The sequence below is a fragment of the Paralichthys olivaceus genome, chromosome 14, assembly GCF_024713975.1.
Source record: "Paralichthys olivaceus isolate ysfri-2021 chromosome 14, ASM2471397v2, whole genome shotgun sequence".
NCBI classification, from domain to species: domain Eukaryota; kingdom Metazoa; phylum Chordata; class Actinopteri; order Pleuronectiformes; family Paralichthyidae; genus Paralichthys; species Paralichthys olivaceus.
Genome location: NC_091106.1, coordinates 16,908,548 through 16,935,643, shown reverse-complemented (window position 1 = coordinate 16,935,643; position 27,096 = coordinate 16,908,548). Strand labels below are relative to the sequence as shown.

The following is a 27,096-nucleotide window of genomic DNA, read 5'->3' as shown; positions in this document are numbered from 1 at the left end:
CATGAATCATGGGAATGTTAGACTCAAATGTCATGGTATTCCCCATGCCCTTAATCAAACAGCAGGCTCAGCTCACAGAAGTAATAAAAATACCATCTATTTTTGTCCTGGAATGCTCTATTTGTTTTTGCTGTGGGCCACGGAATCCAGTTTTTTGTCTCTGAAGGCCTTCGCTGCAGTGTTTAAAGAGTATTATTGCCTTCAAGAGAAAACCTTATATCTCTCACAGTTTTCAAGACGTTCAAGGGTCTCAGACAAACAGCTTTGATTTCAGGCTTTTTGATTTTATCCCACACATTTGTAAAATGTTTTATCGCAGAAATATGTTAATTCTAATGCAAGATAATGTGATCCCACTGGGATTTACCAGAAGCTACTAAAGAGCAATGCGCCATTAGTGCAGGGTTAACTCCACATTCCCATGTAGCTAGAGCAAAAAAGTGTAAAATGTTGCAGCCATCTGGTAGAATTTAACTCCTGTAAGTGTGTGTATGCATGTTTGGATTTATAAATATCTGAGCAACTACTGTGCATTGATGTCTGGCTGTTTGGTCCGAATGGCTCTGGAGATTTTTAAGTCTGAGTGGCAGTGTTTACAGCAAAATGTGTCCTGGTTAGAATCCCAGTTCAGCCTGTCTGTGTGGAGTTTGTATGTTCTCCCTGTTCAAAGTATCTTTATTGTCCCTCTTCATGTGTTTTCTATGGTTTCCTCCCACAGTCCGAAGGCAGACAGATTGGGGTTAGGATTAACTGGAGTCTCTAACTTGACCGTGTTTGTGAATGAATGTACGGATGTTTGTTTCGTACGTTGGTCTTGTGACGGGCCGGCACTTTGTCCAGGATGTACACCACCTCTGTCAGCTGGTATTGGTTCCACCCCTGACCCTATAAATAACGAATGGATGGATGGATCAACGTGTGTCTTCACCAACAAACCAAGTCATTAACAGAGATTTTGATTATGAACATAAACACAGCAGACATTATGTTTTGCTGCTAAAGAACTTTAATAGTGTGTATTTTCTGACTTAACAAGATTATTACCTTAGAATCCTGGCAGAAGTTTTCATGGGAGAAAGAGAGGCTGTCATTTACTCTGGAGGCGCTGAAACATGTCAACAAAACGTCACGCCTACGTAGTTTAATCCAGTTTTATTTTGGTTTGGGTTCTAGGCATTGAAATTAGTTTGTGCACAAAGACAGTCCCTTCTCCTGCAGCTCCATCACATCTTCCAGGTTGAGCACTGACTCTGACTGCTCCTCATGTCTGAATCACATCCACACCTGAGTTTCTTACTCCACCGGATCCAACGACAGTAAAACTGCAGTGCCGGGGATTGTACTACACCTTGAACTCAAAAATACATCAGAGAGTTTAAGAAAATGCTCCATTTTATTTTTTAGCTTTACATTCAAGACGAACCGACGTGTTAGGTTGGAGCCACGAGGCTTTATCTGTACATGAATACAGAGTGAATCAATTTGCATTCAAATACTAAAGCTATAGTGTTTTTTTTTTAAAGAATGCTCAAGGCCAATTACTCGGCATATGGAAATGTTTCAGAGACTTTAACGGTGGCAGCTGCTCTGAGGCTGACAGTGAAAGATGGACTGATGTATGTGGCTTCAGTATTTCATTTTCAACCATCTGTTAAATGATCGTGAGATGCAATAAGTGAAGGAAGGTTTGGGTGAATACGTGGCCTGGTTGTACAACAGATGACTCCCAAAGGAGTCGTTTTGAATGATATCAAAATATTTCTCATATGGCAATAATAGTTAGAAGGAATTACAGCAAATATACTGAGTAATACTGAGTAAATAATAAACTATGTGACTTTGCTTGTATCATTCACATGGTCAAACTCAGTGCTAAGGGGCTTGTGTGGGTGGCAGAATCATAAATAATCTTATGCAGCTTGCAGTATAAAGAAGAGGGAATAATTACAATAGATCAAAATTTGGTGAGATGAATCCAAAACAGTGGCGAGCACTGTCGCCTCACAGCAAGAAGGTTCCCAGTTCGAATCTCAGTTTGGGAGGGCTTCCTGTGTGGACGTTGCATTATCTCCCCATGTTTGCATGGGGTTTCTCCAGCTTCCTCCCACAGGCCAAATACATGCAGACTAGGTTTAGGTTGTTTGAATCCGTCCATGAGAACACAAATACCTACATATACTAAAACAAGCATGCTGGGCCAGTAGGCGGCCATTAAGTCAACACCAATGATCCATTAAACACTGGAGAAGAACATTGTGAGCATGCTCAGTGAGCTTAATCTCCTTTAACTTCAAAACCCAAAAAATAGTCGCACATCCTTTTTCTACTCACATTCTTAAACGGAGAGGCAGACGCCCGTGAATGCCAGTAACGTGGGGCAGTGACATTTAACTTACTAAAAACTTTCTGGTGCATTCAGTCCAGACAACAGTGGGCATGGGTGAAGTAAGCTGTGATGTCATTGTTTATCTGCACTTTCGAAAGGTGTAAAATCTCTGTGTTAGCAATTTAGTTTGTTTTGCAAAACATCTGCATTAGTGGGGCCTCAAGAAAATCAGTTCATCCTGAGATGACTCCTTTACAAAGTCTTTCCCAAAAAGTGCTGCAAGCAGCGGCTTGTGGGCAGAGGAGTGAAAATGACTTAATGTAACTCAGTTGCATCTGAGAGCCTTGTGTAAGTCAGAGTGTGAGCAATGCTGTGTGCCCAGTTAACATGCTGCCCATGTTTACCAGTGCTGCCCAGTATACAAGGCACATATTCAGGCAGTCGACCTCCTGCTTCATTGATGGAGCGCTGCACGCAGACTCCCAACTCACTACGATCCATCAACGTGAATCCACTTTTTTGTGCTACATTCATGTTTTAAATTCTTTGACTATATTTGTCACAAACAGTAACTGGAGTATTGTCACAGGGACACTAAGAGACAATGTAATTACTCTATGAAGGCAGCAGTTTATATACATGTCCATTCACTGCCACTTTGCCTATTTCCACAGTATCAGTAAAACACACTGCACCTTTGCCTTGAGTCATTTTGCTATAAAATCCCCAGATAAACCTCAGGCTATGAGCTGCTCCTGTGAAACGCATCTGACAGGTGATTTCACCTTTTTCATTACCCTGCTGTCAGCTGTGGTAAGGTGCGTGATAGAAAATGTGCCAAAAGGAGCCACTCTGACATGAGGTACCATTAGAAATCCCATCAGACAATAATTGAGACCAAAGAGGGGCACATCTAAACTGACACAGGGAGGACATGTCCTATTTTTAATGAGATTAAGAGATCAGGAGAGGTTAAAGGTAAAGAAGACGTTACAACGCCGCTCAGGGTTGTTTTTCTATTTCAGGAGATCAAATACACAGTTTCCTGCCTTGGGAGGAATAAAAGAATATATGTTAATGCTGAGTGGCACAATGCGGTGAGGAGAGTGTGACGTTCAAATGCAGCAGGATGTGACTGTCGCACAATGACCATATTTGTCTTCTCCCGGCCCCATTCAAATCAATACCCTCAACCACAGAGTAAATCTAAACGAGAAATGTAAGGAGATTGACACTATAAGGAGCAGAGCAATTCGGAGGGATTGGGAATCTATCAGAGGGAAAGAGAACAAAACTGATCCACACAATCATTGTTTCAGCCGGCTAAGAGCCCCATGGCTTAGGGAAAAATCCATCAAGCCATTTCATTAGGAGAGACCACAGCAGTGAAAAGACCAGGAGACAATGGAGCCACTTTCTGGAGAACAGTGGTTACACATGAATAAACCTCTCTCACAGAGTTCAAATGAACAAGCAGGCTCATGTCCTGTGAAAAGGAGAATTACTGTCAAGAACACTTGATAACAATGACCAGGGGAGAGCTGGAATTGCAAATGGGCTTTCCTGTAATTTCCCTGCTATAAATGCTTGAATTGTCTTACGAAGAAGAGGGTGAAGGTTATAAGGTTATAATATAAGGTTCTTTATATTGTCGTCTAATGTTGAAATGATGCTATTTTAGACATATACATGATCGTTGAAATGATGCAAGACAGTTTGTTTCCAACACACAATTGTGGTGTCGCTCCACAGGGAGAAGATCCTAGGTTCAGGTCAGGTGAACTGGAAAATGTGTTTGTGATTGTGTGTGTGAACCTTGTTAGCCCACCAGCCTGTCCAAAGATAGGCTGCTTCTCACCCAGTGTGATCCACTGACTCTGGGGATCTCCGGACATCTCCTCCACCACCATGGCAGGTTGACATGTGTGTGCCAGGTATTGCTGCGCTCCATTAATTTCCAACCCCCGAGTCGACGCCCCCTCGAGTTTGTATTTCGATTCGGAAACTCACCACCCCCGACTTCGAAAGGTGGCACCTCAGTGTATCAACACTAGCAGAAGCTGTAGTTTTAACTGTTTATGAGCACTTCTGTCATTAAATGTGTCGTACACATAGTACTGGATTCTAATCACTTCATCTCACACCATCAGGTCAAAGTATCAGCTTGTGTAATATTTTTGTCTTTGCCAAAGTACCTGCTAAACGACCAACATCTCGATCGACCTCTTCTACTCTTTGTGTTTTGTGCTTGTTAGCAAATTCTAGTGCGCTAACATACAAACTTAGAAGATGAATGTGGTGTGTATTATAATGGCTATGAAGGGCAAGTCTATGGCTAAAGAATGCTGACTACAGCAGTGAAAAATAATAGCTTAGTATTAATGTGTGCACGTAGAACACACACACACACACACACTCACTCACTGACAGCAGCAGGCATGTGTGAATGTGTGCATACGTTTGTGTGGACGTGTGGAGAGACAGCTAGAACTTCGAAGGTTCTTCGTCCCTTTCCCTTGTCTTCTGGCCACATTCCTCACTAATAAGCAGAGAGAGAAACAGCATTATGCAATTATGGAAGGGACTCAACCTGACCTGATGTACTTGTTAACTATGAGGCAAGAAAAAGACAACACCTACCATGCACACGTATGTACGATTGTTAAATAAAGCACAGGGCCTTAGATGTTGTTTACTCAGTCCTGGACTTTTAGCTGTCTTCTCAGCCAGCCACCACAACTCACCATACAACAGTAATTTTCCTGACTCACTGAGAAATTAATTTAGTTCACTGATATGATTTTTGCTATCTTATTTGCAGGTTGGGATTTGCAGAGGCGAAACTCGCTGCAGTTTTCCAGAAGCATTTTAAATTTAAGAAGATATCTCTGTCTTTCATGGAAAGCATAATGTGTATTTTTTTGCAACACTGGCATGGAAAAAATAACAACACACAGAAAGGCTGCATTTTCCATTTTTGCAGAATGAAGCATAAAAGCATAAACAGGGCCCCAGCGGTGGGCCTGTCCATTGTGCAGTCAAATGAGCTCGCAGGATGAGTTTCCTCTCCCAGAAATTGAAGTCATAGCACAGTTCAGCCATGACTGATTCCCTCTGCTCAGGCCCAGTATAGTACACAAAGATTTCTCTCTATCATTCCTTTTACTCTGTTTGTCTCTGCAAGCGTAAAACAAAACATGCCGCCTTTGCTGCTGAAGGGTGGTCATGAGGAAACAGATCCACACAGAGTCGGGACATGTGCCAGAAAGAAAGGTAGGATAAGAAGCCTATTTCACAGAACTCATACCAGATTGGTTGCAATATTTCACCTCTTAACAAACAGGGGTCTGTAAAATGTAGACAGTCTTTAGAGCAGCATCTGTGGACCAGATTATTAAAAAGGCTGTCTGAGAACATTATCAGTTCATGTCTTGATGCTCTGATTTCCACCGGAGATTTTTTTTAAATATTTTAGTTTTTCGCTTATTGTCAATAGCTAACACTATTTTAAGGTGGACTTTTTTCTTCCAGGGTTTGTTTAGAGAAAGGGATGTGGGGTTTATTTTAGAGAGTCATTGCAACTGGGTTGGCAAAGCAGGAAATTCCCCAGTTCCAGAGAACGGCTGAGTATGTAAGTCCACAGCAATGTCAAATTTGTGAGAACATCCTTAAATGCTATGATTGGCAACATACAGGAGACTGCAACAACACCAGGGTTGGAAAGCCCCTGACAAGACCCCATGTTACTGGGTTTCAGCCAAAAGCTTCTATATTTAGAGGTTTGGTTGAAGATTAGAGTGAATGACATGTCTGTGATGGTGGTGGGGGTTGGCTCTTACAACTAATGTTTAAAACTAAAAGACTTATTTGAAGATCGAAATGGGTTCAATTTGCCCGATCCCTGGGGCCCTGTCACAGTAATACATGCTACCATGGTCCTCTTTTTTAAAATTAAAATTAATAAACTTGTTTTTTTTAGTTACATCTTATTATCTATCGTACGTCATTCAGCTCAAGAGCTGACCCAAACTTCATATTTCCTCTTAACGTTCGTCACACGGTGATTCATTTTAAAATGAGAGCAAGACAGTCGTAAACCAGGACATTCCTCATCACATCTGACGAACATGAACAGTTTGATAAATTGTTCTTTTAATAGAAGTCTTTTTTTCCCCCTACGCATTTCAATTAAATCATAAATATCTCAGAACTGTCTTTAAGAGTCAGTGTAATGACAGAGGACATATTGTAGTCGAGAGTCATAATCATAGGCCTTTTCAACAAATTACCATATGAATCTCAAAAAGTGTGCGCTGTTACAATTACGAGAATGAATCAGAATCAGGTCTGAATCTGAAGCGTCATATGATTGGATTAATTGGTCTGAGCGCTGTCTGAATCACAGAGCCAGATGTTTGCAATTTGCAGTTCTCAGTACAGCTGATGTCACAATAAAATCAGAGAAAGTGAAATATATATATATATATATTTATATGTGAACAGGTTTTTTTACTCAAATCCAATTTTTAATCTTTGTCATCAACATGCAGTTTTAAACTTAACAGGTAATTTCTTTCTACCTGTCCTGTACAAACTATATATATCATAGACTGTATATAAAGATGGACGACAATTCTCCACTTTCTCCCAAATAAAGCCAAACTATACCAGGTGTGAATGCGGCCATCTTACACATTCTTTGCAGTAGAGATACAGATGTTCGACCAATCGTGAGCCTCAGCTTTCACTCATGACATTTCACCTTGTTTATATAGCATCACATAACAAATAAAGTTAAGAGAAAAACCAACACATGAGCAAATATCAGCGTGATAAAAAAAACCCTGAAATGACAGAAAGCTTCTTTGAAAATAATTTTTTTGACATGTACTTTGGTGTTTTATTATGGTCCATGTCCCATCCACTAACATGGAGGAGGCCGAATATACTGTATAACCTACACTGCAGCTAGCCACCAGGGGGAGATTGACCTGCTTTGGCTTGTTAAACTGTCCTTATACTTCTTTATACACAGTCATCAAAACACAAATAAAACAAAACAGTGAAGATATTCAAAAGTTCATGTGCTGATATGTTCATACCTGGAAGTTAAGGACCCTCAGGACTGATTCTTCTTCTCTGATCACTTCACCGAGAATCAATGTGGCCGGGAGCTCCCCCTTCCGGACTTTGCAGGCTTGACTAATCGATCACGAACAAAGGCTGAACAGGTAGATCACAGATTACATGTTGTTGTTTAAGATTTCTAATCCTGTTAATCTATTTTTTAACATTTTAACCTCCTTGCAGAAACTAGGGATTTTGACCTCTTGGATAAGAATTGTTCTTTTCTGAGAGGTTTTACATTTACAGTTATTAATTTATCACTTGTTAATAATAAATTCCATTTTGCCCCAATGACTGTATCTTAATTACTGTTTTGAAATCTGCCAGCCATTCACCAGGAGGAGATCGAGGCGCTTTCGATTCACTTTTGGATGTCATCCATCTGAGCAAAAATATCAGTTTAAAATTAAAAAAATAAATTCAGTTTAATAAGACACAGTTGGAAAGACACAATTTCTGAGAACTACAAAGAGTCAAACAAGTTTACACACATAAGAGGAGAAGACAGCGAGACGTGTTTAAAGCCTGTAGCTCTATGAAAAACCTGTAGTCTGAATAAAAGAAAGCAATAAAATAATATTCTGTTAATAGTAATGGTCTCGTTTTCCTCCTTCCTCTGCTCTGTCTGTGTGACCATCAGCAGCTTTGAGCGTCAAGCTAACGATTTTTATTCACTGCGTTCAATTGCTTAATTCACCTCAGTTCATTTCCTTTACCCAGTAAATAGTTGTATGTAATGCATATTGTCAAATGATTATAAAAGACTGTTGAAAGGATAATAAGGTTCATATTTAGAGATGGAGTTATTGTTTGCTATTACTTGTCACAGAGTAACTCAATAAGGATGTCTCTATGTTTCAAAGTGATTCAATGAGCCAAGCCAGTGTGACAGCATGAACAATACCAGGACCCTGAAACTGAGCCATTATTAAATTAATTATTCATTTCCATGATTTTCTGTGACATGTCAAAGTGTCCTCTGTATGAAAAGGAGGTTAGAGCCGACAGTGAAGTTGTATCAGTGCCTGTTTTCTGTAGATCTGAAATAAAAGAAAAATACTACATGAATCACTGATAAAGTTTTTAGATCACTTTTAAAGCTCAAGTGTTATCAGTACTGGCTCCTCCATGTGTTTTGACCATTATGGTGAAGCTAATTAGTGGACAATAGAAGATGATGATGATGATGTTTCTAATCCTCTCCCAGGTGTGAATGTTGAAAGTGTGAAACTAGGTGTGAAACAGGATGATGCATGCAAAAGTCTCAGACTCTGCTCATTGGATGCTCTAATCACCCTAGCTCCTTAAAATAACACAGGCCTACATCCACACACTCACACTTGCACAACTCTCATGTCTTATGTGCACACAATCAAACGTCTGACGTCCTTGACAAAATGAGGGACGGGCAAACGACCTTATTGGTTTTTTTCTGCCTTTGAATGTCGTGGAGAGAATCCCCATCAATATCACATGAAGAGACCAATCAACCGTGCCTGATGACCATCTCTGACCAAAGCACCAGAACCGCAGCGCCACGGCTCCAGAGACCCTATTGTCATCCACGAGAGCAATCACATTGTAAATGCACATAATCACCGTCTTAACAAGGTGGTTCTCTTTGACAGGCCTGGCTCAATCTCTTATCTTTGATTTTGTCCTCCTTCCTCAGTAAGTGCATGTTGACAGAGAGATGGAAAAAAGCTTTTAATCTGAATGACATTTCACACATGTGAAGACAGTGAATAATGACAAAAGTGTAGAAACATGTTTACTCAAGTAAATTGTTCATGTAAAGCAGCTGTTTGAATAAGAAACACTCCGGCAGTGTTTCATACATGTAACATGTATATGCAACAGAATGAAATGTACATGTTATTTACAGGAAAAGAAAAGAACCTCATCCTCAGAGACAAGATATGTGAAGGCAGGTGGGGATAATTTAGTCTGTATTCATTACAGTGCTGCTTCTGCTAAAGTGAAGTAAATCCTATATTTAATCATTCTCTGCATTTCATGAGAACATAATCCCTTACAAACAGCGAGAACACTAAAAGAATGAAGAATAAATTAAAAGCAGTTGCATGTAAAGGTGTTTCTGGTCCATTACTTGTGAATGGTGGTAAATACACATAATCACTATGATTAGCAGCACTAAACTGATTGTGGGGTTACGTCTGACGCCTGGAGGGCAGAGTCAGATCACCAGAGTTCATCTGGTCTCATATTCAATCACACACCCTCTCTCACCTGGATTGTATTATTTTGGTTTTGGTCCTATTCAGTTTGTTTCATTTACCAGAAAAGTCTTTTGAGGAATAATCGTTACAATGCTCAAACAACCAGGAAGAGGAAGACGTGTCTGACGTCCCCATAACAAAGACAGGAAAACATGACTTATAATATTAAGTATTTGAGGACAATACTATTTACACATTGTAACCTGGATTGGAGTCTGAAAAGCCACAGAAATATCAGTAGAGTAAACTGATCGTCTGGATGCCGAGCTACTGGAGTTATGATCTGTGTTTTAGTGCCATCTAGTGACTGATCTTTAAACATGAACATGATCTCAATAAACCACTGTGATTAATTAATTCTACTTTTATTTGCCATTTTGTTTTATTTTAACTTTAAATCATTATTTCACACTGTCTGCCTGAATCACATTCTATATAATTCAGTTTTGGCTATTTGATGAAGTTATCAGATGTTCACACTGAGTAAAAAAGGTTTATTAATCCAAGGATGCACTGTTAAATCATGTGTAAATGTTATAGATGTTTTGTGCATCATTTTAGAAACATTTCTCCAGAAGTCGTGCGCTGTCTTTGGATTTTCAACACTATTAAAAGCATCAAATTAAAACACAAATCCACTTAATATCATTATTATCATCATTCTTTCAAAAGAAAATAAATATCACAAACAAAGACCCACACACTTTCATATACAATGCACTTCCTCCACTGTTACCTCAGCTTCTTGCACTGGTTGATCACGCACAACACCTGACGCCTACACCTGCATTTGAATCCCTTCAATAAACAGATGGACATGAACGTTGATCCCTACACATGCTACTAGAGTCTCTGACGCACAGCACAGGTGTCACCCACACTTGTATCCTCTCATCCTGACTTTTGTGCCTCCACACAAACCACTCGAGGTCCCATATGCCTACGACACAATCCTAATTGGACTTATGACAAATAGCAACCAAGGCTAATACCCTCAGGAAGTAGCCTCGGCACGTGGTCTGGGGCTTTGATGAGAATCTCCAACTCAATGCAACAGAAACACAAGATGTCATTATAAATTTCAAAGGCCGGCATTCCCCAAAACCCCCAATACACATCACTGGAGAACCCAAAATCACTGACTTGTCCATTCCTTGGCACCAATATCAGCAATACGCTTGAATGGAACATCAATACTCACCAGAATGTCAACAAACACACACAACAGCAGAACACAGTCAATAAATCATCCAAGATTACTGACACTCTCCTCTCATCAGTGGAATCACTATACCACAAATGCACCTCACAAAAAAAACTCTGACCCATCTCACTCTGCCCACCGCCTCTTCCAGCTGCAGCCCTCTAGGAGGCGCTAAAGGTCTCATTAAAACATCCCTGTTAAAAAACAGTTCTCCAAACACATCTGATGAATTTGTCTATATCAGAAATTCTTCATGCTCCGTGTTATTAATTTCTTTCTTATTCCTTATCTTAAAGAGTAAAGGGTTTTCTCATCTCACCGTTTTCTTTCCAATCTCTACACGACACACGTGTGTCAGCGACAGCACAAGATAAGATGACCTGAAGTGCTTTAAGTGCCTCCTCCTCAAAGTGTTGACAATGCATGACTCAGTGTTAGATAATGTGGGACCCAAAATCACTGACGTTTCTTCTTCACTTTGCTCATTTTTGCATCTCGTGTGTGTGATGTGTTGTGAGTCCATCTGCAGGCGTGGTGGTAAATCTCAAAGAGACCAGCATTGACTCTTTTTGACTCGACAGCTGCTCTCTGTGAGTTTCTCTGAGTTAATCTGGTAAATATTGTCTGATGTGCTTGTTGTCGTTTCTTGTGTTCAAAGTGATGCTGCCCACCAGGCTGCCCAAGCACTCCTCAGTCGTGTGGTCATTAACAATGATCCTGATTCTCATGCTCGCCCCTCTGCAATTATTCCAAGTCCACCCCTTCAGGTGTTACTCCAGAGAAAAGCCTTGTTCTCCAGCAAACTGGCGAGTTTATAGTTGAAGGGCTGATGAAATTCCTTGAGGAGGTCTCTGGTGGCAGGAAGCATCGGACCCAGGTTCCTGTCTGCTGCCCGCCGAGTGTTGGACATAGGTCGTTTGGTCACTGCTGCCTCCACCTGCTTGGACAGAGGACCTGCGGGGACACGAGCAGATGTCTGAGAAGCTGAAAAAGGTTACAGAGGTGAAAGGTTGAAGCAGAAAGAACCAGATCAAGCAGCCAGGATGATACCATACATGCTCTATTTTCCTAACATGTAAAATATATCAATGTACAAATAAAATGTCAGGAGTCTTTACTTACGCACCTACACTCAGAAAGTCAAAAACTTTCTTGATTGTCACTTTGATATTGGCTGCGTAGTCTTCCAGTCGCAGAACCAGAATCTGCTCCCGATGGAAAACTGTCAGCCAGTCCAGTAAGAAGACGATGTACATCCCCAGATTCAACCTCACCTGTGGGAAGGATGAAGAGAAGCCGACATCATCACAAGGCTTTTGTGGTGAAATGAGTTTGTCAAAGTCGAGAGCAGATGTACAAGTGGTGGAAAAAATTATTCTATACAAGCATAGGTGCTGCACAACTGTATTTTTTGTGTTTTGGTGTGTTGTATCTAATTGTTCTTCTATGGTTCTATTTAATTCAATTTTATTTATATTCTATTTCTTATGAACCTTTATTCATTCTGTGCTTGGGCTGTTTATTATTTCATTTGTTTGTTTAATGGTAAAATTAAGAGCAAGACTCACATGCACATACACTTTAAATCCACAAGGAGGCACCACAGCACAACACCAGTGACACCAGCTTTAACATATTTTCAAACCCTGCATCTGCACCTCATGCAAAACTGAAAAGACTCATAAACAAAGAATCTCAGTTTGTTGTTCTGAATATTTTTTCGTTAGATTTGAGATCGATTATGTTTTCTTTTTTAAACCAGTGGTTTCAGACTGAGGCGACTGCAGCTTTCACTGTAGTAAATCTCCCAGGATAACTGTGCTGTCACCTACATGTGGTGATTACAGGTGACCAACAGACCGAGCTCATAACTCAGTGCCTTGCTGAGGGAGCACTCGCTGCCTGATAGGAAATATACTGAAGGGTCTGAAGTGACTGGTGATTTTTTTTTCTGCAGAGTGGGAAGCACATTACTGCAGTTGGATCACTTTATAACAACTTGGAGAAAAGGTAGAAATGATCGAAATAGAGAAAAGGTGTTGGTTGTTCGGTATAATTGGATGTAATTATACATTTTACTGTAATTATTATTATCAAAGTGGTGCAGTGCCACTTTAGTAGCCTGTGTTGATGCTCAATGAGCTACCTCAAATTATTCCTTATCCTTAGTGAGTCCTCTTCAATTCACTTTTTATATTGTTTATGTGCAGAGCATTTTATAAACAGTCTATGTTTCACAGTGCTGTTATAAAACATTCATCCTACCTGGTTCATCTGCATGAGGTCAATGTTTTTAATAAAATGAAACAGAATTAGCTTCATTACTATGAATGTTGATGCCATGATGGAGATCAGTTGTGAATGTCGGTGTCAGTCCGATATGGTGAAATAAAAATAATCAAATAATCAAAAATATCACCTGTGTTTTAAATATTTCTTAATATTTTATTAACCCAAGTCCAAATCGCACAAAACTTTGCACTGCACTTCCTCAGGAAATCTACAATAGACTTGCAAAAGTGTGAAGCTGATTGAATGAATACTTCTCAGGATATGCCTTCCACATACAGACAGACGGACGTTTTGTGCAATTAGTAGATAAACTGGTATTCAGACAGTTATCAGAGAGAGCAACATGTCAGCTAACCGGCATGGCGTTGGAGAGGCTGGTGTCATAGGCGCAGTAACGTATTGTCCTCTCAGACAGGCAAGAGTGAAACAACTGCACGGACTCCGCAACCTTCAGATGGAAGTCTTCTGCCGATTTGTTGCCCACAGTAAAGTACAGATAGTCAGAATAAAGCCTGGGAACACAGTGAAACAGAGGTGGAGGCCAGTTGGAACTGCAGAGTGACATTTTGCTGGATGTACAACATGAGCTGTGATTTAAAACAAATACGTTCTGAAAAATGATAAATTACTGGAAACCACTCAATGAAGCAACGAAAATAGATTCACTACAGACGCATCACATCTGTATCTATAAAGGCAGATGTGAAGATGGATTTCTCTGCACTACCTCTCCACTGGATCTCTGAGCATGACGAGGATTTTTGCATCAGGCTGGACGGCGTGGATGAAGTCCTGGGCCAGGAACGGAGGCTCAGCATCCTCCCCTTCATGGAGGTTGCTCCAAGCTTGGTTATCCCACATGGTGGATGCACTGGCTTCACCTGTCAAGACATGGACAGTCCTGTCACTTCATTTAAAATGCAACAAAGTGAAGCAGACATTCAGACATAATGTGGCAAACTCAAGCAGAATTTCAAGAGATCCTGTGGAGACCTCATCCTCGAGCAGCTTTGCAACAGCAGCTTCTACTTCAGCAACAAAATCCAGCTACGCAAAATCTTTCTGTTGGCAAAACAAAGATTAAAGATAAAAAATCACTTCAGAAAACCAAGCTAACATCAAAGATTGCTCTTCAAACATGCCTCCAATGTAATTTCTTTATTTCCAAGTTTATTACTGGTCCCTTTCTACGTTTTATAGATACATATTTATCATCACAGATGTGCAACAGCAGAGGTGCATGAGTTTCTGTGTGTACTTTTACTCTTTACTGCTACCACAGAATATCAAGAATAATGTGAATGGTATTTTCCTCTGGCTCCTCAACACAGGAAGCAGCAGTGCTTCTGAGGTCAGAGACAAAATGAGTGACAAAAAAGGAACAGGAGACAAAGGAGACCTGTGATTTGAATCATCGTCTCAATCCAATTTTCCTGGCAGTTCAAAATGTCCTCAGAAAGAAAAGAGCAAATGAAAATTACAAAGGTAAGAGATTCTTCCACCTGAAGCACAATGGATGTTAAAAATACCAACACACACACACACACACACACATACACACACAAACACTTTGACATGTGTTCACCTGTTATGAGCTGGAGCGTGCTGTGGTCTCCAGATGGATTTCCATTGATTCCTGCTTGGATGTTAAGAGCTGCCAAGTCAAACAGATCCAGGTAGTCCTGCACAGGAAAACTTTCCAGGAAGCCAACTTTGGAATGGATATAACCTGCACACAGAGGTACAACAAAATGTATACACTTTGAAATCGAACAATTTTTCTTTCCTGTCATTTGTTTGTCTTTTGACCGTTTCTAAATGACAAAAATTATGTTTAACCATCAGCTGACCTCAGCATCGGCTAACCTGACTTACCGAAGCGTTTCCTGGTCCACCAGTGTGGCTCCTTCATGGTGTTGAACTTGACCTCCGGATGCAGCCGCAGTCTCTGAAACAAGTCGGTCGTGCCACACTTGGGTTGGCCGATGATGTAGAAGTATGGCAAGCAGCGCAGACGTAACACTTTGCCGCCCCTGTGGTACAAGTGTCGGTGGAAGTCAATCTTCAGTTGCTCACACACAGTCTTGAAGCCCTTTGAGCGCAGTGTAAAGAGGTTCCTCCGGTAGGGATCCGTGCCGAGGTCGCCTGAGAACTCCTCGTACCAGCAGGGGCTCTTGATGCTCGGCAGGAAATGGCGAGGAACTACAGAGAACAACTGCAGAGAGGAACACAACAGAATTAGTATCACAGAGCATGGGAAAATAAACTTGGAATAGTGCATCAGGGCTTTGATATATGATATGATGTCTTGCAGATGGAGATATGTTTAATTTTTTGAGACTTGCTCCTACCTAAGACTAGAATGCGAGCCACAATTTTCTATCCCAACCCACTCAAGCTCATAAGAAAATTAAAAGAGCATGAACCAAATAGGCATTTGTGTGTTTTGTGTTTCCAAACCCAGCATGAGCGCGGTGTTTTCCCAAGTAATAGCCATGTGTATTGTAACAAATCAATTAGATATCCCATTCAGTGTGACCAAACCAGACCCGAACATGAATATCATTTCCAAATTTCTGTCCAAAACCAAACTGTGAGTGTGGATACCAGGTTGGGTGTGTAAGGTATTTGTTTGGTTGTTTGTCAGATAGATTATGCAAAAACTATTGATCGAATTTCCACAAACGTTTGTGGAAAGGTGGAGCATTCATTCCTTTTCTTTGACATCGTGAGGGTGGTTTTCAACATTCCCACTGATTTCCATGGAATAATTGATGGATCAGCTTGATTTGAGCCTGTTGGGCCTTGGTGGAGGTACGTGCTCTTCTGAGAGCCACGACACTGTACTGCCTGTGTTTACAAGCTCTTGTGATATAACAATTATAAAAGGAAATCCATTTAGAGACACAACTTGCAGCTGTGTAAATGAACCTTTGTATAAGCTTTACTCTTTCTATAACTGCTCCATGCATCTTGTTGTTTTGACAGTATGTGTAGCACTGACTCACACACGCACTGGAATTCAACCTACTGACTCACTTGTGTTTCTACCTCTGCAATTGTGATGCAGGCACAATCGCTGATGTCTTCTCAACAAACTCTGCAAAATGATTTAGAATGACGAGGATCATTATGATGAGAACATGCGCTAAATGCGGGACAATTGCACTTCATTAGCACGTAGCATCAGCAGTCAGTCTGACACTTAACCTGATATTTACTTAACAACTCTACAAACTTTGGTTCTAAAAACACGGAGTCGAATCAGCACCTCGGACAGACTCAACAAACACTGGTGATTATGAGTTTGAACAAACAGTCATTTGCTGCAGGGCTGATTGTAAAGTGTTTGTTGTTTGTCTCCTACAACTCACATTTGTCCACAAAAAATAAAGCAATCACAGTGGTTGCTTATTATCTTTTTCCAGTGGAAAAACACTATATCATTTCAGTCTGGCACTATAATATAAAAGCCTTTATCATGGTTGGTCTACATGTGTCAGAGCATTTTTCCACACTTACAAGGGACTCGGTTTCAATGACGTCCTTTTCATCAGGCACCTTCCTGGGTGAGTATTCCAGTTTGGAGCTGAGGATCTTCACCAGCAGTTTCATGTCTATTAATGTATTTTCAGAGGAATCTTCCTCTGCTGAGCTGGTCAGGTCGAACACAGGTCTGAGCTGAAAGGGTGTGGGGGTGAACAGAAGTCCCGTCTTGTCCCAGGGCAGAATATAGGAAGCCATGATGAGAAAGGTCAGCGTCAAGCCCAGGAGGAAACTGAGCAGTCTGACTTTGGAGACGCTCCGCATGTTGCTCAGCGATAACAGGGGAGGCCACTTGATGTCCAGATTTTCAGGCTTGTTTGTGTGCCTGAAGTCAAAAAAAGTCCTGATGGGTGTTTTCCCATTTGTCTGATGCGTGGGCGAGCTGTGGAGCATCCAACCCTGCTCCATGTGGGTATCACTCCCATACTTGCAGTCTGATAGTGACATAATGACATCGAAGACCAGGATCCACCAAATTTGAAAGTTTAAGCTTCACCTGCAGGAGGCTGAGTGTCCATTCATCACAGTTTTTAATCTGCAGGTCTTCATGTCTTGCGTGCTGTCCAGTCTTTGGCGACGCCTCCTGTAAATCAGAAACAGGTGTTAAAACACGATGCGTTCTTTTTCAGTTTCACTAAAAGTGCAGCAGTGTTTCTGTCTGTTATATCCCATAATTCCCAAAAAAGTGTTGTGAACATTTTTAATATCGGGGTATTTAAGGAAGCTTTACTCCCCTCTGAAGCATCAGTGTGTGAATTTAAGACCATACTCCCTTCTATAGCGTGAGTCAGGTCTGAATGTCTGAGGTCAGCTGCAGAGTGTGTGTGGTCTGCTGGAGGCAGAACCCCTCCTTTACCATGAAGGCTATACAGCACACGTGAAGACAAGCTCTTCTAAGAGACGTTCAAGGTCAGAATAATAGTTGCTCTGTAATTCAAAACTAAAAATACGTAATAATTCTCTGTGAGCTATGGGCCTGCTGAGAGCTTTATTTTCTCAACCTGAAAATATAATTTTCAAGATCAGGGTTTTGCACACCGGGATCTAGCGTGAGGTATTGATGCAGGTGGACACCAAGTGTGGCAAGTGCACACATGGTGTTTTCTTTCCACCGCCACATGAATAATAAGAAACTAGTGTTGTTATTTTGAGCGTCCAGTGGCGGTAAATTGCAGATATCAAAGTGTAAAATAATTTTGACATATTTCCACAGCAAGAGATGTATTTACATTTTCTTTGGTTGCAAGGTTTGTAAGATTTGACAATCCCATGAGACCAGAAAATGAAATCCGGCACCAGCTCCAGCAAACTTCATGGAGCGTTCTGTTCTACACTGATTTTTTATTCTAACTGCACAACAGGGGGTCTTTTATAGTACAGCCACAAAAACATTATGTGCCGCAATAAGTTCACACTTACTGTACAGAACTGACGTGTAAAAAAAACATATAAAATGCCTCCTGCTCCTGATTCTCGCGAGACAAGATCAGCGAGAAGTATCTGTGAGCCTTCGTGGGACAAAGAACGTGTTTCTGACCCTTCTTGAGGTGTTATGAGACTCATTTAATGAAATGAAATGACACCACTGTCTAAATACAATAGTATAGTAAATGTTGTAGTAAATAGTGAATGCTGTTACTTCTGATACCAATGCAGACTCCTGCCTATTATTTATTTTTCCAAGATCTTTCATGTTTTGAAGATTTTTTTTTATAAATTGCACAGTCCCCCCGTTTTTGCCTATCCCATCCAGGTGATTGCTTTATTCTCTGTTCTCTTCAACCATTAATCTGATATTCCCATTTAAGATTAACGTCTGGTTAGATCAAAACTTCAAGCGTACAGGAGAAGAGAGAGATTTGGAAATGTGACAGAATATAAAGAGGACAGTGAGAGTCAAGGGTAAAGCATGGGGTGAAGAAAGAAAAGCAGCAGAGATGAGAAAACAATGTGAGAATGAGCAGAAAAGAGACTCTATATCTTTTAAGTCTGAAAAATCGATCCATGTTGGGAAGCGAACGGCAGGTACGATTGACTGAGGTGAAAATCCTGCTGACTCAAAATAAAAAACCTGGATTTATCATTGCATTAGATGCATTTGTTGTCCTAAGTGCACATAATGTCGAGACTGATCTGGTATCACAGCCTGAATGGGATATTACTCATGTTATTATTGCGTTGGCAGACCTCAGTCTGGTAAACCATGGTGTAATTTCACCCAGCACCTCACACACTGCAGTAAATATATATAAATAACACACACATCTAGAGTATACTCTTCTACTGTGTATATGTTAGTGTGTCATGTTTTTCCGTCTCCCATGCAGCTTCTGTACTGGAAACATCTTTATCATCTTCATTCTGTTTACTCTATATTCTCCAAGACACAGCTGTTGAACTGACCTAATACTCAAATGAATAGATTAGAAACAGATCTTGTGCCTGGAACTTTGGTTTTGTGACATAATATATGAAAAAGGGGAACTAATGTTTTAAGAAAAAACTGTGCAATCTGTGATTTGTTTGGGTTTGTGCAACATCCAAGTTCATTAGAAACATATTACACAAAAAACTGCACACTTCTTTATTATTTCTTTGAATTCTGCGGTGATGCTGGTCACACATTCCATCCCAAACCTTGGACCATATCAACATATCACAAAACTTGCTCGCTCAATTTTCTGTTGCTTTGGAAATCCATACACCCAAGGGTATTAATGCTAATATTGTCAGTGAGCCCATGACCTTTCACTATCAGTCTGAGATTCACCATTTGTAAAAAAAAAAAAATGGTCAGAAATTAAAGGCCAGGTTGCAAAATAGTCTGAAGAGCATATCTTTGGTCCCTGTGGATTTTATTTTCCATTTTTTTGACACTGAGTATCTCTCTTGTTCCATCTGCAGCTCAGTATCAACTTTGGATGAGATATTGCATAAACTAAAGTATGAAATAAAGGCTGAGTGAGTGAAACCATTTTATTTCAACATCTCTGTTTTTTTAATACCAGCCATGAGGTCAAGCTCTTAAAAAAGAAGAAAATATTAATAGACTGGTAAATCTCACTTCTCTCTTCCTGCTGTCAGGTGAAACCATCTTTTTTCAACAGAAAAAGTCAAGAGATCACCAAAGTCATGAAAGAAATGAATGAGGACCTTCAGTACCTGTACTTAAGTTCATGAAAATCGATCTGGTAGTTGATACATTTCACTCTGAAACACTGATGTCAATTGGCACTAACAGTAAAATCTAATTATCACAAAAGTCAGTGGGGTTCATCCTCTGGGAGACACAAACATATTTCAAGGGAATCCAACCACTAGATATTCCAATACATATCAAAATTGCCGAAATGACCAGTGGCATGTGTAAACTGAAATAATTAAAGGTGGGCAAGGTTGTTCTCTCTCACATGATGCACCAAAGACAGACACGTGTTGCTTCTAAGCAGCTCTCATCATGATGTCTTAAACAGAAATGTAATTTGCAGAATTGGTAACTCTAAAGACGTTTTGTCTTTACTGTCTGTCTGGAGGCCACCGGGCTGTAGTGAAATATGCTGTTTACTATAATAACAATATGTTGAGCTGTGATGAAGGTCCATCATATCAGCAGCTTGTGGCTGTTATAGAGACAAACCGCACAGCTCGTTATTTTATTCTAATTAGACCACGGCTGCACAGATCCCACAGCTGTGTGTTGAATGTGGAATTCAGCCTTTCGCTCCGGTGATGAATATAAACAATTGCTGCTGTTAAACTACAAGCCAGTGTCTTGGTCCTTCTATCTGCTTCCACTGACTCTTTTTCATTATTTAAATAGATTGAAGACAAGACTTTTATACATCTGCTTGATTGTGTGGGTAAAACCTTACACCACGCTTGACGTACTATGTGCACTCAAAGCCACGCTCACTGCCTCCCTTGCTCGCACCCTCTCATTTCTCCCCCTCTGTCTTCCCTCTGTGACAAAATGATGCCAATCAGCTTCTGCAGCAAAGAAACCAACGAAACAGAGAAATGAAAATCAACCTCCCTGCAGAGCTCTTCACAGTCAAAATGCCACAAGCTGTACAAAGCTCTGTAAAGCATCAACATCATGATATCTTGAAATAGAGCTTGACACATGACACAATGAGAGGATTCACTCTGACCACGAAATCAGTTAAAATGAGGACACAATCAGTTTTGAGAGGCAGTGCTCAATACGCACACACATTCTCGCCTCTCCTGAAACATGTTTTCATCGTGTCTTCATGTTTATAACTGTGTTAACACATTCTGACCATGTAGGGTGGACTCTGTGACCGAGACTTGATGGAATGCAGGGCTGGAGAATGGGAGGCACCAGAGAAACCAGTGTCACAAAAGGAAATAAGACTGCCTCCCTGTCAAACAAAGATTGATGGGATACCAAACTACAGTAATAGTAAAACTCTCTTCGTGTGGATGAATCAAAAGTAATTTCAAGGACAGAAAAGTAAAAGAAAAATACTATTAGTTGTGTTTTCCCTCTTTCTCTGGCCCTGTTCTTGAACAGATTAAGGATGAAAACTTGGCAGGAAATGTGAAAACTCCTTGAGAACACAAACAGAATATCTGAGGAAGTGGAATTCATCAGGCTGATCCAGTCCTCCCTTTCCTTTCCCACTGCGGGTTAATTTAATGTCAGCGGAGAACGGTCGGCCTCAGTCTAACTCCTTAATCTATAAAAAAAGAAGGCAGTTGAAGCCGAGGTACAGTCTAAACATAACAGACATGTGCTAAGAAAAGCCCCAGGAATATTAAACCTCTTGTTTAACCGAGGTGTCTGTTTTGATCAGACAGGTCACTGCACTCCACCTGCACATCTGGAGGACAGATGTGGTCCTCGGTTAAACCATAAATTTGTAGATGCATATCAGTGTATATTTTTGCATGCATAGGTTTTTTATAGCAGGGTTGTTTGCATTAGCAGCGCTTTAAAACCGATGTGACATTAATAAACATTTGTCCTGGTGTTTAATGAGTGTGAGGGATAAGAAATAGATGGTCAGCCTGGGTGTGCAATCCTGTCATATAAAGGGGGATCCATTTCTTTCTATGACTGGGGTTTTATTTTCAGAGGTTTGGACACTGCTTTTTGTGTTAACGATATTTATTTATGGTTACTAAAAAACTATAAAAACCTATATATGTATTAGATACAGATATATGTCTGCTTATACGTGCTATCAGAAATGTTGATCTGTGTCAGCATCAGCTCAAATGTACATTTACCATTTTACTGAGTCATAAAACCAAACAATATGTGCACAATTCTAATTCAATTCTAAGTTTCAATATCACGAGATGCAAAAAAATAACATCATGATTCTCACCTAAGGCTATAAAACAACATGTGTGTGTTCCTCTGTGTTACTAAAGGACAATGAGTCACAGTAGAGCCAGTTCCTCTTCTGCCAGATCACATTCTTCCAGTTTATCGGCCAAATCAATATTAAGAAACCGTGAGATGAAAGGCTTGTCTGAGTTTTAGATCTCCACCAAGGTTCCATGTTCTCCTTAAACCTGACACATGCTCTTCAGTTGTTACCATGAGACCTCTGACTGATTATGTTAATGAAAAAACATTTGCTGACAGAACTTGTCAACGCCACGTAACTGCCAATGCTTCGGATCAAGGGTGGAGACCTGTGACTGTAGATCTGGTTTGCACACACAAAAGGTTGCTACACGACAAGTAGTGGCTTGACAGAGTACTCGAAGGGTTTCTCTTTCTTTGAGCCAAATCATGTTCACGCTCTGAGCTCATCTAAGGAGTTTAAACTGTAACAGCTATAAGTTCTTACTTGTGAAGAAACATTATTCTAAATGTTAAACCTTTAATTGGACTGTAATTACTATGTGTCAGGAACATGAGAAAAATACCTCATGAGTCAGTTGTGACTTCTGTGCCTAAGTTTTACTTGATACCACATTAAAACATTTCAATACATTAGAGAAAATATTCATCTTGGATGTACTTCAGGGTGAAACAGCACATATGCAGCCAATTAAAGTGTAATTTTTGACTTGATGCTTCTTACTCACTTTTACTGTTTATTTCAAGCTGTTTGGAGGCAGCCAATCTGTTCAACATAAAGCTTATATTCCCATATGATCGTGGTCATATCGAGATTAAAACTCATATAGAAATGAAATCCTCACACAGTCACGTGGAGATATCATTGTTACTTTGCTTCTACAAACCAAAATGAATGGGAGCCATTACTGGGCTAATGTCGCTCATTCGCACTGATATCCAATTAATCTGGAACACATCAAGAGACCTCTTCTAAATACTGTACAACAAAAGAGGGGTTACTGCTAACAGAGGAATTATGTGCAGAGGGAAATGGCAGAACTCAACACACCATGGGATAATACCGTTTTTATTTTATTTTTTTTGGATGTATTCATGAAAATCCCATAATTTCTTTGGGCTCAGAGAGAAACTGTTAAAAATCAAGAAAGAAATGTAAAAGTATTTTTTTTCTTATTATAACCTTATTTTCTCCAGTAATTAGTAAAAATGGCCTGAGTATTCATGGAGAGTGAAGAAGAAACATTCAGTTTTAACTAGAGTTCAAACAACACATCACTGGGTGGAAAAGAAAAAACCAACAAAGAAATATTCAGCTGAAAAGCTTCATCCATCAGGAAAATGACTCAACAGCATTGAGCACAACAACATAAGAGTAGATGCAGATACAAGTTTGAAGAAATTGAGCCGTCTTCGCTTAAACGGTTTTCAAGCTGGAATATAACACAGAGCTCCTCTCACATTTCTGTGGCTTGTTGTCATCGCAGGTTAAAAGATTACCAACTCTTGAAAATACTTGAGTATCACGGATCCTCCCTCATTCCTAGAGCTCAGTGTTACAGAATCCTTTTCTTCCTTTTGTGGTAGACCCCCGGAGTCCAGTCTAAACAATCTGTTAAGGTACAGCTCTCTCCCTCTCCCTTCTCATGCCTTTAGCATTACCTAAACCCTTCTCGAACAGCTGCCCTCGCCAAAAGAAGCACATCTCACATTTGTTTCCACAAACTCGTAAGGGCAACCTAAAACCCAGCTGCCCGCAAGTGCAGGGCGCAGCAGCCTGAGAGAGGGATTGTCCTTGGTGTGCTACTACTTACAAACTGCCTCTCATCATTAATAAAAAACAACTTAGAAACTCCACTGAGCGTCCACAAGAGGCAGGTTTGTCCAAAGGTCAGCTGGCTACCTGTCAGGACCTCCGCTCTGCACCGTGAGCGGAGCTGCAGCTCAGTTATTGGACCAGATTGGGAAAAGCAGAGGAAGGAAAATGAACTGAAATGTCAAACGGACACAGCGGGTGAACAACAAACGTCTTGCACATCTACAGATCTCAGCCCTGACTTCAAACCGATCCTCTGCACCGAGCTGGAGACAGAACACACAAATCACTTCATGGCTTGTTTGCAAGGGCGGGGGAGAGGGGTGTGTGCATGAAGAGAAGCCATTTAGGGATTAAGCAAGGAACTATAAACCCTGGCAGAAGATCTCACATCCATGGTCAGATGTTTGACGGAGAATGCTCTGATTTGTTAATGTTACAATAAACAGAATAATAATAACGAGATAAGACGATGGGAGCGTGTGTACGAATGTTTACAGCAGTTTATCTTTGCTGCTTCACGTCTGTGGTTCAGTCTCTGGTGGAGTCTTTTCACCCCCCAGAGACTTGACACTGAGATATTCTGCAGCTGTTCAGAAGATTCACCCAGTGTTACTGTTCAGCAATGCAAGAACGTAAACATATATGTGCTGAGAGGGGGACTTTATAGCTTATTATGACCTTTAATAAATATGTTTGTAGAGTTTTAAAAAATATATTCTGATGAATTGTATTGTTTAGCTTTCTAATCCACTAATTAAGTTAAAGTTATACTCGTTTCTGTCTGTGCAATTCAGCTCACACTGTATATATTATTTCTATTCTATATATATATTTGTATATTCCCTGGTGTTTTTATTGTTTACTTGTTTATCACTTTTACTGGTGTCTGCTCAGGGGAAGTTTATAATGTTCATGTTTTATGGTGTTTATTTTTTTCATCTTTCTAATGTTTAGGTTTAGTTAAACTGTGCAACACTCATCTCTGTCTGTGCAACTCAATGGCTCATGTGCAAACCTATTTTACTGTATATTCCTTATACACTAATTTCGAATTATATTTGTATATTTGCATTTTTTTCTTGCATGTTTACTTATTTATTACTTTTACGGGTGTCTCATTTTTGACTGTCCTTGTCCTTTGTGGGACTAATGAAGGCTTATCTGATCTTATCTTGTCTTATCTTGTGCTATCTTATCTTATCTTAACTTGTCTTATCTTATCTGATCTTGTCTTAGCTAATTTTATCTTACCTTGTCTTATCTTGTCTTCTCTTCTTGTATCTTATCTTAACTTGCCTTATCTTATCTTAACTTGTCTTATCTGATCTTGTCTTAGCTTATTTTATCTTACCTTGTCTTCTCTTCTTGTATAATAACTAAACTTGCCTTATCTTGACTTGTCTAATCCTTTCTTTTTATTGGGTGTTGCTTCGTATACAAGCTGCCTATTTATGAACTCAGCCACTGCTCTCTACTGACAACAGATATCTCAACTTTTCCTTTGAGATTAAAGATGAAAACTGATAATGAGGTGAATTCACAACAAAACACAATATGAGGCTAATTAACTTTTGTATAATTACGAACGTGCAGCTGAATAATACTACGAGTATTTGTGTGTACTTGACTACCTTAATGAAAACACATCTACTCACGCTGGATCTGCGTCGTCTCGTCTCCACGCGTGTCTCCAGAGCTCTGGAGCTGGAGGAGATCACACCGACCGGTCCGGTGTCTGCTGCGTGGAACGAGTCAACCCACCGGTGACAGTATCCTCATCGTGAACATGGTTCATTCTGACCGAACACCGGCTGGAGCTGTGTCAACATGTGGGACTTTCCGGAGTCTCCATCTGACTGAGCTGCAGCCTCCCCCAGTGCGCACACAGAGGGGAGAGGAGGGATGGGTGGGAGGGGAGGTGCGCGCGTGGAGCAGGAAACACCAACAGTATAAATAAATCTTGTTTACATCACAACCACCAAATGCTGTTAGCTTATTGATCAGGTTTATCACGAATGGTGCTTTAAATCATTCGAATGGACGCAGGTTACTTCTGTCAGCTCCTCAGAGGATTCCAGAGTCTCTGTGGTGACAGTGTGGAGAGAGAGGGAAACGGAAAATAGTTCATCTATAACCTAGATTATAAAAAGGCATCCAATTTATGGAAACATGATTAACTGAATCCCAGAAGGAAGTAAAGCAACTGTCTGGATTCTGGATCAAAGTCTGTGACCTGAAATGATTTTACACTGCAAAATAAATAGGTTAGGAAGAATATAAATACTAATATAAATACTCATATATATACTAGTATATATATACTACAGGACTCTGCACCCTGCCAACCTCTTAATAACTCTCCCCTCAGGGAAAAGACTCAGGACCATCAAAACTCAGGACCATGGCTCCTCAATCCTGCATCAGCACTTTACAAAGCAGATACTTCCATTGAATTCTGTTATATTTTGTATTTTAAGTGTAATTTTAAACACTGAACATTTGCAATAGTTTATTATTCTTTATTTTACACCCATATATGCAATTTGTGTTTTATGGGATGGGGTTTATGTGTTTTGATTCTTTTCTTGTTATGATTGTTGTCTCATCGTGGGCAAACTGAGGCCAAACAACTGAGTTTTGTGGCAGTAAAGTACTGAATCTTGAATCTTGAAAATTTCATGTGAATTTCATGTAAAAGAACCTGAATTTGAGTAAAAGTTGAACCAACGAATTATTTAGGTCAGTTGAAACTATTTAAGTTTACAAAGTCATTAAAATGTCTCTGTTCACTTTATTCAAAAATTACAGTAAGCTCAGCAGTTTAAAGTTTCAGTGTTTGGGGTTATTTATTATTAGAAAACCCTTTTAAGACCAAACTTTGATGCACAATTCCCCACTGAGCTCATGAAGCTGCCAGGAAATCAGTAATGTACATTCACCCCATTGACTGTAAATGATCCATTTTATGTGATTTGGCTGCATCACAGTGGTTTCATTTTCACAGAGAGAGACGACTCTTTGAATAAGTTTCACTTGAACTTTGAAATAATAACCATATTATCATTTAATCTTTTTGGATACTCACCATTTGTCCAGTTTGATGAAAAGGCAGCAGAATGCTGAGCAGCTTGAAGAATAGCTGTCTTCAAGGCAACAGTGACCTGCTTGTCTTGCTGTTTTTCTAACTTTTAATAATTTCAA

The 27,096-nt window shown here is 40.1% G+C and overlaps 1 protein-coding gene across 1 annotated transcript; it reads right to left on the bottom strand.

The window, feature by feature from the left end:
- Positions 1 to 9,145: 9,145 nt before the first annotated feature.
- Positions 9,146 to 25,772, bottom strand: LOC109630365 (carbohydrate sulfotransferase 15-like). The gene is made up of 8 exons (XM_020088537.2): positions 25,551 to 25,772; positions 16,712 to 17,318; positions 15,065 to 15,404; positions 14,775 to 14,918; positions 13,917 to 14,070; positions 13,545 to 13,701; positions 12,024 to 12,171; positions 9,146 to 11,851 (listed from the first exon to the last, which is right to left on the bottom strand). The coding sequence occupies exons 2-8, from the start codon at positions 17,180 to 17,182 to the stop codon at positions 11,661 to 11,663; spliced, it is 1,605 nt and encodes a 534-aa protein (XP_019944096.1). The 5' UTR covers positions 17,183 to 17,318; positions 25,551 to 25,772; the 3' UTR covers positions 9,146 to 11,660.
- Between the last annotated feature and the right edge of the window lie 1,324 nt (positions 25,773 to 27,096).